The sequence below is a fragment of the Equus przewalskii genome, chromosome 25 (assembly GCF_037783145.1).
Source record: "Equus przewalskii isolate Varuska chromosome 25, EquPr2, whole genome shotgun sequence".
Lineage (NCBI taxonomy): Eukaryota > Metazoa > Chordata > Mammalia > Perissodactyla > Equidae > Equus > Equus przewalskii.
In genome coordinates this window covers 37,171,824-37,189,944 of record NC_091855.1, presented here as the reverse complement: position 1 = coordinate 37,189,944, position 18,121 = coordinate 37,171,824, and the positions used below count along the sequence as shown (strand labels likewise).

The window sequence follows — 18,121 nt, the reverse complement described above, 5'->3', positions numbered from 1 at the left end:
CTCTACGATTGACTTGATGGTCTTGGACAGGTATACTCTACGATTGACGTGGTGGTCTTGGACAGGTATGCTCTACGATTGACTTGATGGTCTTGGACAGGTGTGCTCTACGATTGACGTGGTGGTCTTGGACAGGTGTGCTCTACGATTGACTTGGTGGTCTTGGGCAGGTGTACTCTACGATTGACTTGGTGGTCTTGGACAGGTGTGCTCTACGATTGACTTGGTGGTCTTGGGCAGGTGTGCTCTGCGATTGACTTGGTGGTCTTGGGCAGGTGTGCTCTGCGATTGACTTGGTGGTCTTGGGCAGGTGTGCTGTACAATTGAGGTGGTGGTCTTGGACAGGTGTGCTCTATGATTGACTTGGTGGTCTTGGACAGGTGTGCTGTACGATTGACGTGGTGGTCTTGGACAGGTGTGCTCTACGATTGACTTGATGGTCTTGGACAGGTGTGCTGTAGGATTGACATGGTGGTCTTGGACAGGTGTGCACTATGATTGACTCAGCTTTAAGGAGACTAGCCATAACTGATTTTAAGCCTGAGGCTCTTTCAAGGTGCCTTGCAGGTGGTACCTGTTTAAGTGAACAAACAGCTGTTAGAAAGAATGAGCAAGACTAAGAATCCTTTATCAGGACAGTTACCCGTGAATATAGGAACCTAAGGTTGTTTCCACAGAAAGGAGCAGATGGAAGTGTTTCTGCCTGGAGAGAATATTGCATTAGCGTCAGCCTTTTCTGTTTGCTGATGTTGACAGGGACTGGGAGTTTGGACAGTAAATTTGTGTCCTTTTCTGTCAATGTGTGTGCTTTGTTGTTCTGACCTAAATGTCCCACATGATGCTTTGAAAGAACATTAAGTTGTGTAGAGAATTCAATGTTTTACAGTGTGCTTTAAAATAATTGGAAGCAACCTGTAGTTTTGAAAATGGTGTAAATTTCTGAGAAAGGTGTTGTTTATGATTTCTAGGTTTGTCTCCTTTTGAGGAAGTTGCTATTTTGAGTTTCCTTAAAATGCACACATAGCACATACACAACCTTTTTGATTTAAGTTAGTGGAAGGGAACCTATATAACTTAGGTTTTAAAATAAATGTAATTACTTTGATTCCTATTAAAATACCCTTATATCCTTATTAGATACAGTCTTTAACAAGGCTAACGAGTACCAAGTGGTAGTTCTTGGAACAGTTATAATAAACAGAGAAGAGTGACTTCTTGGCTTATGGAATTAACTCAGACGTTGGTTTTGAATGCTGGCTCCACTCATTTGAGCTGTGTGACTTCAAGTGAGTCATTTACTGTCCCTGAACCTTTAAAATGGTGTTGACAGTCGTTTCGGGGATTCTTTGATGGTCAGTTACATTTACACATGGAAAACACCTTGCAGTGCGCCTGTCATTTGGTAGGAATTTGGGAAAAGCTGTCTTTGTAGCATGGGAAGAAAAGGTAATATTTTTGATTCATGGAACTTAGGTATCCAAATGCCAAATGAAAGACCAGTCCCGTCGCCCTTAGGACATGCTGTTTCTGACTTCCCTGGGCCCACACCGTCTGTGACGTACAAGTCCAAGGCTGTGCTTTTGCTTTATCTGGCCTGAATCAGGTTGCCAGCCCGGCAGTACTGGAGGTCTTCAGGAGCAGGAGAGGTGTTAGAGCATTTCAGTAAAACTGATCAGTAACGTGTTGAATTTGGCGTTACCTAGTTCTCTAAACGTGACTCTTAAAGTATAAATTCCAGCTGAGAGTAATGAAAACTATAGTATTTAAATATGTCTTTACTGTATTTTTTTCTTTAGTTAATCATTGTATTAATTAGAATATTATGTGCCACGCTCATTGTCATAGTTCATGGAAGGCATGACAGATCCAAGGAATGATATCATAATGGATTGAAAGTTGGGAGAGCTTTCCTTACAAGGACTTGTTAAAAATACGTTAAAAATAAAATTAATATGTGCAAATGCTAAAAGTTTCCAATAGTATGGAAATGGATAAATTTAATAATACTTTTCCTCTATGATCTGTCCCCCCATCCCTGTTTCTGCTTCTGAGAAGTAATCATTATTGAGTTTCTTGAGTATTTTGACTGACATTGTTCCTCATTCTGCCTGATGCCTAATGGGACAAGAGATGGAAGTCTGAATCTGAAAAACAAAACAGAAAACCTGGGATGATAATGAAATCAGAAAAGTCACAAAATTCTTTGATTGTCAGCCTTAAGCAGTCATTCCTTGAGACCTAACAGGCAAACACAGCACAGAGTGCCACTTTAGGAAGGCTGGTTGTGACCTGCCTGTGTCCCAGGGAGGTATGCAGACTGAAAATAGGAAGTTTTTTTTGGTTTGGCTATGTAATGGATCATAATGCTGTAGTGAATGTATTGTGGTATTGACAACTTTTGTTTCTATGTTAAAGATACACTTCTCAGCCATGTGAGATTGTGGTAGACTGTGGACCATTTACTGACAGAAGTGGGCTTTATGAAAGACTGCTGATGGAGTTAGAAGAAGCACTTAATTTCATCAATGACTGTAACATATCTGTACATTCAAAAGAAAGAGATTCTACTTTAATTTCTAAACAGGTAAGCATATACAAAGGAAGTATAGAAAGTATAATAAAAGGTTTCTGTTTATTTTTAATATTGAAATAAAAATATGCTTCTAATGAGGCTACTTTCTGTAGATTTTAGTTTAAGGCCTTGCCTTCTTATGTCTTTGGACATTTTTCGTTGAACGTTTCATATGGGGTAGAGTTTACTGTGACCTGACAGACATTTATATTATAAAGTATAGACCTCCCAGATTTAAGGAGATGAGTTAGGATTTATGGTATGGTTATTTAAGTATAAAGAGTGAGTCCTTTTTTTCTTCTTCTTGGTCAGATGGGTTAGTTCCTGCTCAAACCCTCGGGCTAGACAAATGCCTCTGCTGTTTTCTTGTATATAAGTAGATATGAGCCTGTCCTCCCTGAGTGGTACAGCTTTGAGAAGAGATCCCTTAGGACAGTGGTCCTTAAAGTGTGGACTGCAGATCAGCAGCATCAGCATTCCTCTGGGACTTGTTAGAAATGCACATTGTGGACCCCACCCTTGACCTGTGTCGGAAGCTCTGGGGTGGGGTCCAGCTGTCTGAGATTTGACAAGCATTCCAATTATCTTGATGCATTAAAACTTGGGAGCTGTTATTGTAGGACTTTGCACCCGTTTGTCAATGTTAACACTGTATTGAGTCTGAGGCTTAATTTCTCTCCTGCTGATTTTTTCTGGAGCAGCAATGCCCAGACTCTCCTCTGCCCTTGAATTCTCATTAAGTCCATAGTCAACCCTTTTACTTGCCTGCAGAACTGGCGATTCCTCAGTTTTAGCCTCGCTTTGGATTTCCATTCTGCTCTGAGCTAGGGTTGTAGGTCCCGGCACTCTGGATGTAGATAAAGTTCAAGGAAAATTGTCTTCCTCCTCTTTGATACCTAAAGTAAAATTACTCCTCTACATAATTTCTTGCATATTTACCTGGAAGTCAGTGACTCAGTTGTACTTCTAACTAATCACAGATCTAAAATTAAGTTTTATTAACCTTATACAATTGCATCTTTTAATTTCTGTTATTCGATTATTTTTGCTGAAAACAAAAGGATGGTTCTGGGCACATATATATGAAAAAGTAGAGCTTGAAAAGGCCACTGGCCTCTCTCCCCAACCTTGGAGAATTAACCTCAGTGTTTATATTAGTAGGATACATTTATTTTGAAGGGCCAGATTGAAGACAGCTTAAATCCCGATTAAACCCCATATGAAAATGCTACATGGTTATTGTTTAGCATTTGGCTCTTTACGTTTTTTTGTAGATCCTGTCAGACTGTCGTGCGGTATTGGTGGTTCTGGGACCCTGGTGTGCTGATAAAGTGGCTGGAATGATGGTAAGAGAGCTACAGAAGTACATCAAACATGAACAGGAGGAGCTGCACAGGAAATTCCTACTGTTTACAGACACTTTCCTGAGGAAGATCCACGCACTCTGTGAAGAGCACTTCTCACCTGCCTCACTTGACCTGAAATTTGTAACTCCGAAAGTCATAAAACTGCTTGAAATCTTACGCAAATATAAACCATATGAGCGACAGCAGTTTGAGAGCGTTGAGTGGTATAATAATAGGAATCAGGATAATTATGTGTCTTGGAGTGATTCTGAGGATGATGATGAGGATGAAGAAATTGAAGAAAAGGAGAAGCCAGAGACAAATTTTCCTTCTCCATTTACCAATATTTTATGCGGAATTATTTTTGTTGAAAGAAGATATACAGCAGTTGTCTTAAACAGGTAAATCTCTAAGATTAACGCTTTTTTCTGCAGTAGAACAAGGCAGCTTTCTGTTTTGTGAAGTGATGTGCTGTAGTAGCATTAAGAGCTAGCAGAAGGGTTATGTAAGTGTCCTTCACTCGGCACTATCATAATTCAAGTGTAATGCTGTGCTGGGGTTCACAGAAAGGACGTTTACGTATGCAATAGCTTTTCCAAAAGGCTAGATTTGACATGACTGAGAGTCTTGTCTTTTTTTTTTCCCTCCCCAAAGCCCCAGTGCATAGTTGTATATCCTAGTTGTAGGTCATTCTAGTTCCTGTGTGGGATGCTGCCACAGCGTGGCTTGATGAGCGGTATGTAGGTCCACCCCCAGGATCTGAACTGGCCAATCCCAGGCCACCAAAGCAGAGTCCGCGAACTTAACTACTCAGCCACGCGACTGGCCCAGATTTTTTCTTAAAGGATGCTAATCTATTCTAATCCATCTAAAATAGAGAGCAAGGATAGATCAACTAAGTTAGATTAAAGTAAAGCATCTCTTGTTTTGTATTCAGTTGTTAGATTCAGTTCAGATATTTACTCAGCTGTGACTGTGTGTTAGGCATTGCATTAAGCGTTTCACACCAAGCTTTCTCCTTCAGGAAATCTTAGGATAAATTTCATCTGGGTATTATTATGGCTAGTTGTTTCTTTTTTTTGAGGAAGATTAGCCCTGAGCTAACTACTGCCAGTCCTCCTCTTTTTTGCTAAGGAAGCCTGGCCCTGAGCTAACATTCGTGCCCATCTTCCTCTACTTTATACATGGGTCGCCTGCCACAGCATGGCGTGCCAAGCGGTGCCATGTCTGCACCCGGGATCCGAACCGGCGAACCCCAGGCCGCCGAGACGTGGAACGTGTGAACTTAACTACTGTGCCACCGGGCCGGCCCCAGCTAGTGTTTTTTTTTTTAATTGAGGTTATGATAGTGTACAACCTTGTGAAATTTCATCTGTACGTTATTGTTTGTCAGTCACAGTATAGGTGCGCCCCTTCACCCTTTGTGCCCACCCGCCTCCCTCCTTCCCCCTGGTAACCACTAAATAGTTCTCTTTGTCCATGTGTTTGTTTATCTTTGTGTCTAGTTGTGGGGTTTTTTTTTTTTTTTTTGAGGAAGGTTAGCCCTGAGCTAACATCTGCTGCCAATCCTCCTCTTTTTGCTGAGGAAGACTGACTCTGAGCTAACGTCTGTGCCCATCTTCTTCTACTTTATATGTGGGACGCCTACTACAGCATGGCTTGCCAAGTGGTGCCATGTCCGTTCCTGGGATCTGAACCTGCGAACCCCGGGCCACCAAAGTGGAATGTGTGCACTTAACTGCTTCGCCACCAGGCCAGCCCCTGTGGCTAGTTTTTTTATGTTAGCTTTTTTTCCTTAACAAATGTTTATTCAAGTTTGCAGCAGAAAAAGCGGAAAAAGTTTAGAACAACTGGATTTGCAGTTTGGATTGGTTCATAGACCACATATTAAAATTTTCTGAATCAGAAGAGAATAAAAGTGTTAGGGAAGAATTCCGAGAATATTGGCAAAGGTGATAATGAATCCAAATTAGGTTGTGGATTTCCATCCCTCCCCCTCCTTTGACAGAAGTTTATGTTTCCTGAATGCAGACCTAGCCAAAGAGCTAGACCTCACATTTGTGTCCGGTGGTCACTTAATGTATGGTCCTTTTGGTTTGTGGCTAGATGCTCTATTTTTTATAAGGGCAAAAAAAGCGCCCTTATTTTATACTTCAGACCATCTGATTTTCTACGAGATCCATTAATTGGCAAAGTTGATCACTAAGAGCCTTTTCTGCAAGTAGTGATCTCGGAGGAGAAATTAAGCTTTGTTTCCTGAGGCAATTTGAGATTTTTTTTCTAAACTGCTTCTGACTGTTTTGGGGCTTTGAAAACCTACTTGAGTAACGAGAAATTGGACTCTGGGGTAGTCATCTGGCGGTGTTCAGTCTTGTAATTTTCCTGGTCCTTGGGCCTGATCCTTATGATGAATACAGACTAAAATAACTTTAGGTGGTGAATTACACTGGAATCACAAGTTTAAGATTGGAAAGGGGCTTCTCTGACTACCTAATCCAACAACTTATTTTTATAAAAATGCGAAGGGGCCTCAGGAGGAAAAGTGATTTGCCCTGAGTTAAATTGCTAGTCAATGGCAGAGACAATTCTAGAATCCTGATATCCTGCCTCCTAGTTTCCAGTTCTCTCTACAATCATAATGCCCTGAGCGTCACTGAACACGGCCCTGTGCTTTCCGGTGGAAGACTGCCAGGAGACAGACCAGGGAGCATGACTGTCGGGACCATTTCTTAGAATGGGGGAAAGGCATTTCAGGGGTCAGAAAAGTTGCGTATTGGCGCAGTGCTAAGCTCGTTATAGACATATTCCCTGCCCCCATACAGGATGGTTTAAGAATTAAATAAATGTTCTGGGCCTTGAAGAGGAGGAATGGAGTTTCTTTTCTTCCTTTCCGTTCTTCTCTGTATGTTTTTTTAAGGTTTATCAAAAATCAATCAGTTACTTTCTGTTGACTTTGAGGATCAGATTAATTGTGATCAACTTTCATAAAATGTGGCTGGAGTTTAGTGTTGGAGGATGAATCTGGAGCAGTTTGAGAGCTGACTTTATGGGCAACTAATTAAATATACAATAGAGGTCTTGTTTCAGTAAGCTTTTTAATAAGCTTAGAAAAACTTCCAGAAATCCAGATTCTTTCCTTCCATCAATTTAATGGGAGGAAAACCCCTTCTTCAGTGAAGTTTCATGGGAGTGTAAGCTATTGTAATACACGGGGAGTTTTCTGCTCTCCTAACAAAAAAAATAACAGCTACTTCTATATAAAATGTTGGATCGTATATAGTCTTAGGTTTATTGTTTTCCTTTGCCTTATATGCAGAGGGCTTTATGGTTTTTAATTTACCTATATATATTTTTTTAAATGTCACAACACTCCACAAAGGAGTAAGGTAGAGATTTTTCCTATATTATAGATGAGGAAACTAAGACTCAGTTTGTGACCCTCCCAAATGACACAGCTACCAAGTGGTTGGAAACACCCTCCGCCCTCCAGGTCCAGTGCCCTCTCGCTGTGTCGTTCACTAGTGTTGTGACGTTGGCGTTGGACAAACCTGGGTTCACACCCTACCTCTACTCCCCCCTTTTTTTTCCTAATAACTTTTTATTTGGAGATAATTTTAGGTTTACAGGAAAGTTGCAAAATAGTCCAGAGTTGCCCTTGACCGCCCTCTGGTTTCCCGCATCTCTTATGATGATAAGATCTTAGGTTATCCTGGTGCATTTGTCACAACCAAGAAACTAACATTGATGTATTACTGTTAACTAAACTCCAGCGTTTATTTGAATTTTACCAGTTTCTCCATTAATGTCCTCTTTTTAATCCAAAGTCCTGTATTGCGTGTAGTCGGTATGTCTCCCTGGTCTCCTCTGGGCTATTAGTTTCTCGGTCGTTGCTTGCGTTTCGTGGCCTGGGCGGTCTTTAGGCGTCCTGGTCAGGTATCTTATTAGGACGTCTCTCAGTTTCAATTTGTCTCGTGTTTTCTCAGGAGTAGACTGGGGTAGTGGGATTTGGAAGAATCCACAGGGCTGAAGTACCCTTCTCGTCCCCAGGGATTCATAGTATCGACATGACGTATCAGTGGTGATATTAGACCTTGCCACCTGGCCCTGACAGTGTTTGCCTGGTTTCTCTGCTGTGAAGTTACTGTTTTTCCCTTTCCTTCCTGTGTTCTTTGGAATGAGTCACCAAGTCTGGCTTATCCTGAGAGGGAGAGATTAAGCTCCATTCCTGGAGAGCGATGTATCTGTGTGTATTAGTGGAATTCTTTGTAAGGAAAACTTGCCTCTTTTATCCTATTTATCTATCTATCTTTTTTTTTTTTGAGGAAGATTAGCCCTGAGCTAACATCTGCTGCCAATCCTCCTCTTTTTGCTGAGGAAGACTGGCCCTGAGCTCACATCCATGCCCATCTTCCTCTACTTTATATGTGGGATACCTGCCACAGCATGGCTTGACACGTGGTGCCATGTCCGCACCCGGGATCCGAACCGGTGAACCCCATGCTGCCAAACTGCTGTGCCACTGGGCTGGCCCTTTTTTTTTTTTTTTTTTTTTAAGATTGGCACCTGAGCTAACAACTGTTGCCAAACTTTTTTTTTTTTTCCTGCTTTTTCTCCCCAAATCCCCCCAGTACGTAGTTGTGTATTTTTAGATGTGGGTCCTTCTAGTTGTGGCATGTGGGACGCCGCCTCAACATGGCCTGACGAGCGGTGCCATGTCTGCACCCAGGGTCCCAACCAGCAAAACCCTGGGCCTCCGAAGCAGAGCAAGTGAACTTAACCACTTGGCCACAGGGCTGGCCCCTATCTATCTATTTATATTTACTGAATCATGTTCTTTTATCAGTATGGTCTCCTGTTTGTTTAGTTTATACTTTGGGTTATAAACTAATACTAGGTTATTGACTTTGTTGTTCAAATTGTTCCTCCTTGGGCCCTGGGAGCTCTTTGAGGTTAGCTCCTGTGTCCCTTTGGCATACTCTCATCCTTTTGCTTTTTGAGCACTTCTTTACTTTTTGGTGCCACGAGATGTTCAAGGTTCTTGTATTTTCCCTGCTCTAGCCATAGAGTCAGCCATTTCTCCAAGGAGCCCTGGATCCTTTTATTTCTACCCACTTTTAGATGTATATTTTGCGAAAGTTATTTAAGTTTTTAAAGACTGAGCATCTTCATCTGTAAAGTAGTAGTAATACCTCCACCTCTTATTGGGTTGTTAATAAGAGACAATGTATATATAAATGCCTGTCTTATCACCTGACACACAGTAGGTGCTAATTTCTTGGGTTCTTTATGCACACATTCGGGGGATACAGTATCAGTATACTATAATATCAGCAATAGTCTTTTGGTAAGATTATAGAGGAATTGCATTTGATTTTTCTCACATTGACAAGAAAATATAAGTAGGAAGGATACTATTAAAGGTGTTGTTGATAGCATACTTTGGTACCTGGCAGAGATTTCAAATGATGCTTGTCTATTTGAATTTTTTTTCCTTTAGGGTTAACTGTGTAAATTACCACATTTAATCAAATCACAAGTTTTGGTAGTAATCTGCTAGTTTTCTGAATCGGGCGTCCATGTTTCCTGTTTTGGGCCATGCCATTTTCGATGTAGTTGGGGAGGCAGTGTGCATTTACACCCAGCGTCAGCTGTGGGCCGTGCCAGCTGCAGAGAGTTAGGCACAGAGGCTGAGGGTAAGCATCTAGAAACTCTTAGTTTGGACAGTAGCTTTTGTCTGCTGAATGTAATACAGTTGGTGCCTGGATTTTGATGCTTTTTTAGTTTCATTTTCTAAATGGTTAATTTGGTTTTTGATGGATTTGAAATTAGAAAGAAAATAACCAGTTCTTCGCTACAGCTAGTTTGAGAAGCTCCGTGCACTGGAGAACAGTGTGGTTTATCACACAGCTCACTTGTGGAGCAGCTCCCCTAGACTCACTGTAGAAATGAAAAGAAACCAGCCTTTGCCCCACCAGCCCTGTGGTCCCAGGAGCTCCAGGAGCAGTTGGTGTCGCTCCCTCGTCAGCTCCCGACAGCCAGGGACTGCATCTTCTTTCTCGGGAAGCCTCACTCTTCGTCGTGGGCACGTGATTAGGCAGTGCTTAAACTGATCTGACAGAGAAATAAAGTTCTCTCTAAACGCTATCAGCAATGCCCATTATCTTACTAGTATTCGCTGCCTGCGAAGCAGCACTAGGACTATCCTTACTAGTCATAGGTATATAGCATTTAATTGTTGTTTACAAGAGGCTTTGCTTGTTTATGTGCCTGCTACTGCTTCTGTTCTCTGCATGTTGCTGTGGGTTTCATTAAGGAGAAATAAATCCGCTCTGCTTCCGTTTCTCAGCTAATTGAAGTCTGCCAGATCATTTTGGCAAAGTAAAATACATTCTTTGCCTAATTAGGAGTAACTTGAAAGGCATTTCTGTTACATTCAAATTGGTGCCTATTTACATAAGCTAAAATTTGGAAGTACAAATTATTTCTAAGATAATTTCATATTTTAGGTTTTTTGGCGTGCTATTTGCTTGTAACACTGCTTTCTGTTACTGACATCATAAGTTTATTATAATAATTGAACAAAGCTTGGAACATATGAAGGAAGTTCTGATTCTGGACGTTTTAAGTACTTGAATTGTAGAACAGACTCTCAAACTAACCTTACATGTGCACGTGTTTTGCTGATTGGGAGGCAAGAAGATATGCTAGATGGCCACTCAAGGTTTCTTCAAGTTCTTTGATATTAGTCTGTTTAATGTATTTAAAAAAAAATGATTTGACTTAAAAATGCGATTTTCTATTAGGAATTTATACTATGCTATATGACTTCAGAAGAACCATATGGAATCACTCATGGCAGGTGTGGAACCATTTATCCTGTGTGCTGAGTTTTTGAACGTGGATATTTCCAAAATAGCTGTAATGGCAGCACTAACTGTTCACCCTCCGTACCTGGGTAACATGATCCACCCCGGAGCTCTTTCCCATCTCTTAGCTGGGAGCCGGCTTTAGGTTGCCAGCATTCTGTCTCAATACAGAGGAGCAGGCAGGAAGGGGAACGAGTCGGGAGCCGCTTCTCCTTCAGGGCAGGATGGGGTGGGGGCTGTCTGGCATTGCTAGGCCAGGAGCTCAGGCTAGTGTTAGATAGAACTGTGGTCAGTGGCCTGGGGACAGGAAAGTGGTGGGAGGGGAGATCTTACCAATAGAGGTGACGTTTCTTTCCCTAGAACTCTGCTTCCCGTGATTCAGGGTGTTGGGGTAAGACTAAAAGAAGTAACCAGGCTTCTTTTCACGCACAGCTAGAATCTCTTACTGCATGTAGAGGGAGAGTGAGGTTTCCTTTGCTGTGGGAATTCTCCCTTTGGCGTCAGGGCGTTTGGTACATACTCTGTATGAGAGTGACCGTGGAGAGAAGGGCGTGCCTGCTGCACAAGTTGTGTGTGCATTTAGAGACGTGCTCCAACTTTTAGAGAAGCGTGTGTGGCTTTTGTCGTTAGAAGTCCTGGCCTAAAGCCAAGATGTGTGAGGAATCTGTGTTTCTCTCTGCCTAGCCCTGTCCCCTCCTGGGCCACATTTCTATTTAATCAGCACTGCCCAGTTAGGAAGGTTGAGGGGCTGTGAGCATTTCATTCATCAATGTAAGTCAGCCCTGTGCTTGGTGTTAGTGTTTGGGCCGCAGATCTGAGCAGGGAAGAGCGGCAATGATCTCTGTTTAAGCTGGTTGGGAAAAAAATACCGAGACCATTTTGTTAGGTATGTGGCAAAAAATGCATGTATTTCCATTTTAAGGGAGACCTTACAAACAAAAGTTTAAATTTTTTTCCCTCAGCAGTGCTTAACTTCCAAATGTGTATAATTTTCTTAGATTGATAAAGGAAGCTGGCAAACAAGATCCAGAGCTGGCTTACATCAGCAGCAATTTTATAACTGGACATGGCATCGGAAAGAATCAGCCTCGGAACAAACAGATGGAAGCAGAATTCAGAAAACAGGAAGAGGTAACTCGAGTTAAAAGAATTGTACGATAACAATTTTCAGAGCATATACAGACAAACTCCACCCCTAGGAGCTCCCTTTCTTCGTAGTTCCTCAGCGTTTTTTTGTAATACAGAATACTTGTTCATACGTTGACTAGCTGTCTCCTGTGAGCTAGCTGTGTAAGGAATCACGTGTTCAGAATTAGAATAACTGTTTGGTAAGTCAGTTTTGTGTCATAATTATCAACCATTTCATTTTCCTTTATTGGACCGATGGCACACAACTACATTTCAGAGAAAATCAAAGCTTGTGTAAGCGTAACTCCCACTGACTCTGTATAACTCAGAGGCCACAAACTGAAATCTTTTCCTAGAAAGTGTTTCGTTTTCTATTTAAAGTTCTACCTTGGTTGAATACTATAAAAATAACACTATATTTTAAAGATGTTGGTTTAACTTTTTTCATTGTTTTTAAGGCTAAAACCTAATATAGTCTTCTGGCTTGCAAACGAAAACTTATTTAAAGTTTGTTATTGAACTTACAAAGTAGCAGAATGATTCATATTGAAGTTATTTTCTATGTTGCAGCTTTCTGATGCTCCACGTTTGAGGGGTTCAATAGCCAGAGTCTGGATTTGTTTAAAAATCAACTTTATTATTTAACTTTATTTTGGTTTGGTAAATGATATTTTAAATCTAGTATGAAACAAGTTTTCACTTCATTTTTTAATCAATTCTGATTTCCTTAAATTGAAAATGTCCCAGGATGCCAGAAAATAAGTTACACCTTGCTTGTAATTTTTAATTCCAAGTGATTGGGGGATGTTAGTAAGTTTGGACATCTTTGGAGATATGTTGGCACCTCTCATAGACATAGGGTGTCATATGGAGGGTCATAATGTCAATAGGACTCCAGAAGTGGATTCATTTGTTCACTTTGTTGATTAGATTCTTTTGTGGTCAGTAAGAAGTCAGCCCCTTTAGCCTGAAGGCTTTCTGCGACTTGTACCTGGGTCCTTCTTAGAGTAGAAAGGCACCTTGATTTTTCCGGTCACATTCAGTTGAAAATTATCATTAAATCAGTTTCTTTGCCGATGTGTTTATGCATCTTGAGTTTTCTATGATGTTGTCATCTTCTTTAGCCTGGCCTTAAAGATTTTGCATGCCCAGAGCATGCATCAGAAATGACAATTGTCACTTATTTCTACTGTATTGTTTTCTTTGGAAAATTTCTTAGAATTGCTTTTCTTGGTGGATTTTTTTTCAGGTACTTAGGAAATTTCGAGCACATGAGACCAACCTGCTTATTGCAACAAGTATTGTGGAAGAGGGTGTTGATATCCCAAAGTGCAACTTGGTGGTTCGTTTTGATTTGCCCACAGAGTATCGATCCTATGTTCAATCTAAGGGAAGGGCAAGGGCACCGATCTCTAATTATATAATGTTAGCAGATACGGACAAAATAAAGAGTTTTGAAGAAGACCTTAAAACGTACAAAGCTATTGAAAAGGTAAGATTTAAAAATTAATATGCTATCTTTATTTTCTATTTGCCTAGAAATAGATAAAAGCTTTTATCTACAGAGAATAGTCTCAAGAGGGGTGTGTAACGTGTACCTTATAGAAAAGTCGAGAATATTTACAAACAGCCAGCAGTATTTTACAAAGTATTTGAAAGCTCACGATAAAATAGCTGTGAAAATGGTCATATGGATTATTGAGGAAGAATGTCCAGGAAGTGAAGTGTGCTGTTAGTGTGGACAGTGAGGTAATAGTCGGTTGCTTGAGTTGTCGAGTGATTTGAGAATGATGACAAAGACTCTGTACTCTGAAAGGCTGGCAGTCACGTGTGTGTGTGTAGGTTTGGTACTGTGTACACCTTACACCTGTATGGCGAGTGTCTCCACGTGATTGGAGCTGGGAAGGATGCGTTGGGAGAAATTTTCTGCAGCAGGTGACTTTGGAGTATTGAAGTGAGTTTAGGAGAGAGATGTTTCATGTCAAGAGAGCTTTTTCTGTAGGTATAGAGGCAGACGTCTAACGTATGGCAAAGAAGACCTTTATTCTCATCATAAATTCTGTTTTTAAATTGTTCAGATCTTGAGAAACAAATGTTCCAAGTCAGTTGATACTGGTGAGACTGACATTGAGCCTGTTGTAGATGATGATGACGTTTTCCCACCGTACGTGTTGAGGCCCGAGGATGGTGGCCCGCGAGTCACAGTCAACACGGCCATTGGACACATCAATAGGTAGGGTATCACACCATCTGCCTGGAAAACCTGTGAGCATTGCAGACTTAAGTCTAACCCTGGAAGCATTGTATTATTGTTTGCCTTTTGCAAACCATCACCAGTGTTTTCATTTATGGGTTGTAATATTTTGATGTGAGAAAGAAAAGAAGTTGCTTTTTTCCGTTCGTGTTTTTTTTGGTCTAAAGGTAAAAACAGTGTTGTGCAGTAATAAATGTTTAGTTCTTATTGGCAAGGCTGACATGATGAAACCATGCTTGTTTTAATTAGATTTAATTTAATTTTACAATGCTCACAAATTTTTTTCTGATTCCCAAAATTTGTTGTTTTGTGCCGTAACTGTTGGGGGATGTTGAATTTTCCATTAGCAACAGTGTAAGATTATGATAAATTAACTTGTGTTCTTGAGTGTGTTTTTAAGTTACTTTGTCCTGAATTGGTAATAACATTTCTAAGAACTAAGAAAAGCAGAGACATACCTAGATTTTGTATCAGATAAATTTCATGCAGAGGCAAAATAAAGGAATGGCAAACATGAGATTTTCTTTTTCACTTTTTGTTTTGAAACAAAGAACTCCCCTGTCCGCTTCGCTGAGAGAGACCCGTTCATGTTTCATAAGAATGTTCTGCGGAGTGGAAGGGTCCAGTCCAGAGTCATGAGTTGTACCCATTTTTTCTCATCTCTTTAGTTTCCTTCAACCTGGAACCATTCTTCACCCTTTCCTTGACTTTCGTCCCTGAAACTTCTGAAGATTACAGACCAGTCATTTTGTAGTCTGTCTCTCAGTTTGGGTTTATCTGATATTTTCTCTTTGTTAGCCCAGGTTATGCATTTTTGGTCAGCGTATCACTGAAGTGATGCTGTGTTCTTCTCATTCCGTCTTGTCTGGTGCGCTCAGTGTCAGTTTGTGCTCTTACTGGTGCTGATGGTGACTTGATCCCTTACGTAAGGTCTGCCAGCTTTCTCTTTTATAGTTTCCTTTGTTCCCCCTTTACAATTTGTGAATATTTCATGGGGGGAAACTTTGAGACTATATAAAATTTATTCCTCTTCCCAGTTTGACCCATTAGTTTAATTATCCATTGATATTTCTTGCCTGAATTGATTATTAGTGTGATGTCTGCAAAATGATTTTCTAATTTCATTAAGCTTTCTGCATTTATTAGTTGGCATTCTACTGTAAAGAAGAACTTTCTTTTTTCTCCATTTATTCCTTTTATTTTTTTATCCAATGTTAACTAATGGATTCCTATCTTATTCAGTGGGTTATAATCTGTTACTATCATTTGTCATTTATTTTGATGTTAAAATTGTCTCAAATTTGGCCAGTGGGAGCCGCTTCCAGGTAGCTTCTGTGTCTTTTTAACATGTCACCATTATTCTTTGCACACTGCCTTATTTTATGGCACACTAAAATGTTCTAGACTCAACTCCTATTTTCCCTGCCCTAGCCTAGATAGCCTGTTTCTCCAAAAGGCCCTGATTTCTCTTAGTGGAGAATGGGTGGTGTTTAGAAACCAAGATCTGACCACTAGGTGTATTCATTGCCGGAGGAGTGTTGCTGCTACCAGGCTCTTTAGTAGACAGCTAGGAAATAGATTTATGCATCTACATCTATATATATTCACACACACATTTATATCTACATCTGTTTCTGTACCTGACTACTTATCTGTTGTCCTTTTTAGGATGACACCAGAGGGTTTGTTCTGGCTTTCTTCTTTTTCGTCTTTGTTCCTGGCTTTTTCAATAGTGAGAAATCTAACTCCCGTCATGCTCAAAATAATTACTTTTATGGTCAGTGTCCCTGTATGTAGCCAGTCTCCCTGCTCTGCAGGGCTGCCACCATGTTTGGGCACCCTAATTGTTCAGGTGCTGCCCTTGCAGGGCTGCTCCAGTCCAGTGCCCTCCTTGCATGGGTTCTGGCCTTCACTGAGTTGCCTGCCTGTCCCAGCACCCTCCTTACTCGGCCTCAGTTCCCTTGGAGCCAGCTTTTTGCCATGCTGCAGCACTCTCCTTGTGCTGCTGCTGGGTAGTCCTGTTCTAATGCCCTCCTTTGTATCAGTACTGGGTTGTCCTTCTGCCCTCTTCTCATGCCTTCCTTACACAGGCCCCAGTAGTTGCTGGCAAGTGCAAGATTAAGGAGCAAACACTGGCAATGTGTTCAGTTAACGGATTCAGAACAATATTTTCTGCCCAATATGACAGCACTAAACATATATGGCTATTTAAATTCAAATTTCAATTTTAATTAAAAAAAAAATTTAGTTCCCTAGCTGCCCTTGCTGTATTTCAAGCGCTGGGTTGCTGCCGTATTGGAAAGTGCAGATACAGAACACCATTGCAGAAAGTTTCATCATTGTTCCAACTTATTGAAAGTCTGAAACAATGAAGCTCAGACTCCACGTGTAAATACCAATCCCGTAGAGGGGAAGAGGGACATGAAAAATCAAACTTCAGTGAGCCAGCCCTGATGGCCCACTGGTTAAAGTTTGGCACAGTCTGCTTCAGTGAACATGGCTTGGTTCCTGGGCGTGGAACCACACCACCTGTTTGTCAGTAGCCATGATGTGGTGGCGGCTCACACAGAACTAGAAGAACTTCCTACTGGAATATACAACTATGTCCTCGGGCCTTGGGGAAGAAAAAAAAATCAGACTTCAGGATGGGGATATCAATACAGATTTTTTCATCTATTTCTCAGTTGTAGAGTCAGCATCAGAATTTCTTTTTCTTCACAGATACTGTGCTAGATTACCAAGTGATCCATTTACTCATCTGGCTCCTAAATGTAGAACCCGAGAGTTGCCTGATGGTACATTTTATTCAACTCTTTATCTGCCAATTAACTCGCCTCTTCGAGCCTCCATTGTTGTAAGTTTAGAAAAAGAAATGATCTTTATGTCATTAATGGATTTTTTTTTTCAGCTTCTCTAAGCCTATGCAAGTCACAGGTAAATTTGGCTTTAAATCTACTTTAAAAAGTAGATTTATAAATCTCTTTTAGTCAACTACCTGTTCAAATCGGCAATAGCCTATATAACCTACAGACTCTTAGAATTGGGCACAGCGACCTCTGAAATTTCCTCGAAGATCTTGTTGACGTAAACATCTCTGACAGAATCATTTAACTGTGACGTCGTACTTCTAGCCACACAGAATTCATTAAATGTAGTTGGGTGGCTCTGGTTCTTTGTTGTTGACTCAAAAACCCGCCGTTGTCTAACTGCTGTCCTTGATCCCAATGCTGATTTCCAGATATTCCAAGATGACTGATTTCTATTGCACATGAAAGGTTGTTCAGTACTGTTAATGTGTGTTAGTCACATCTCATATGTCTTTATTTTAGTACGTATTTGTAGATTCGTGAAAATAAGGTACATTAAAGTCTTATTGAAATTTAAATTCATCAAAATTGTCAAATCTCAGTTATAAACTCATTTAGGTTTTACTGGATAAGATTTTTAAAGATGGCTGTTTCAAATATGGAGATTAGGATTTTTTTAGACTTGCCAAAACTTTTCAAAATAAAGAACTTTGCTCTGGTAAATTTCAGCTATTAAAGATATTGGGCCAGAGGTTTCATAGCTGTTTTCTGTGTTAATGATAACATAGCTGCATGCGTGTACAATGGAAATGTTTTTTGTTACTTTCAGGGTCCACCCATGAGCTGTATACGACTGGCTGAAAGAGTTGTAGCTCTCATTTGCTGTGAAAAACTGCACAAAATTGGTAAGAGTGTTTGAAAGCACATGAAATAAAAAATAAATTTAAAAGCACTGTTACACAAAAGCGTATCCAGGACTTTATAGGTCCCTGAGGATTTTGCAGAGCTGTGACCCGTTGCCTGTGGTGTGGTTTGGTGACTTGGGTGTGAGCACCGTGTACCCTGAAGACCTGGTCATGGGGCGGAGCTCTGTTTTCCACAGTGAACAGCAGATGAGCGTCATTTATTTGCTCCCTTTGCTGACCTCT

General features: G+C 40.7%; 1 protein-coding gene across 4 annotated transcripts in view; it reads left to right on the top strand.

The window, feature by feature from the left end:
- Positions 1-18,121, top strand: part of DICER1 (dicer 1, ribonuclease III) — a 70,421-nt gene that overhangs the window by 28,151 nt on the left and 24,149 nt on the right. For all 4 annotated transcript variants that reach the window (XM_070594176.1, XM_070594177.1, XM_070594178.1 and 1 more), the window contains 7 exons: positions 2,416-2,584; positions 3,847-4,319; positions 11,783-11,915; positions 13,162-13,404; positions 13,991-14,145; positions 16,888-17,020; positions 17,803-17,878. In XM_070594176.1, the coding sequence (XP_070450277.1) occupies positions 2,416-2,584; positions 3,847-4,319; positions 11,783-11,915; positions 13,162-13,404; positions 13,991-14,145; positions 16,888-17,020; positions 17,803-17,878 (1,382 nt within the window). The remainder of the gene's footprint in view (positions 1-2,415; positions 2,585-3,846; positions 4,320-11,782; positions 11,916-13,161; positions 13,405-13,990; positions 14,146-16,887; positions 17,021-17,802; positions 17,879-18,121) is intronic.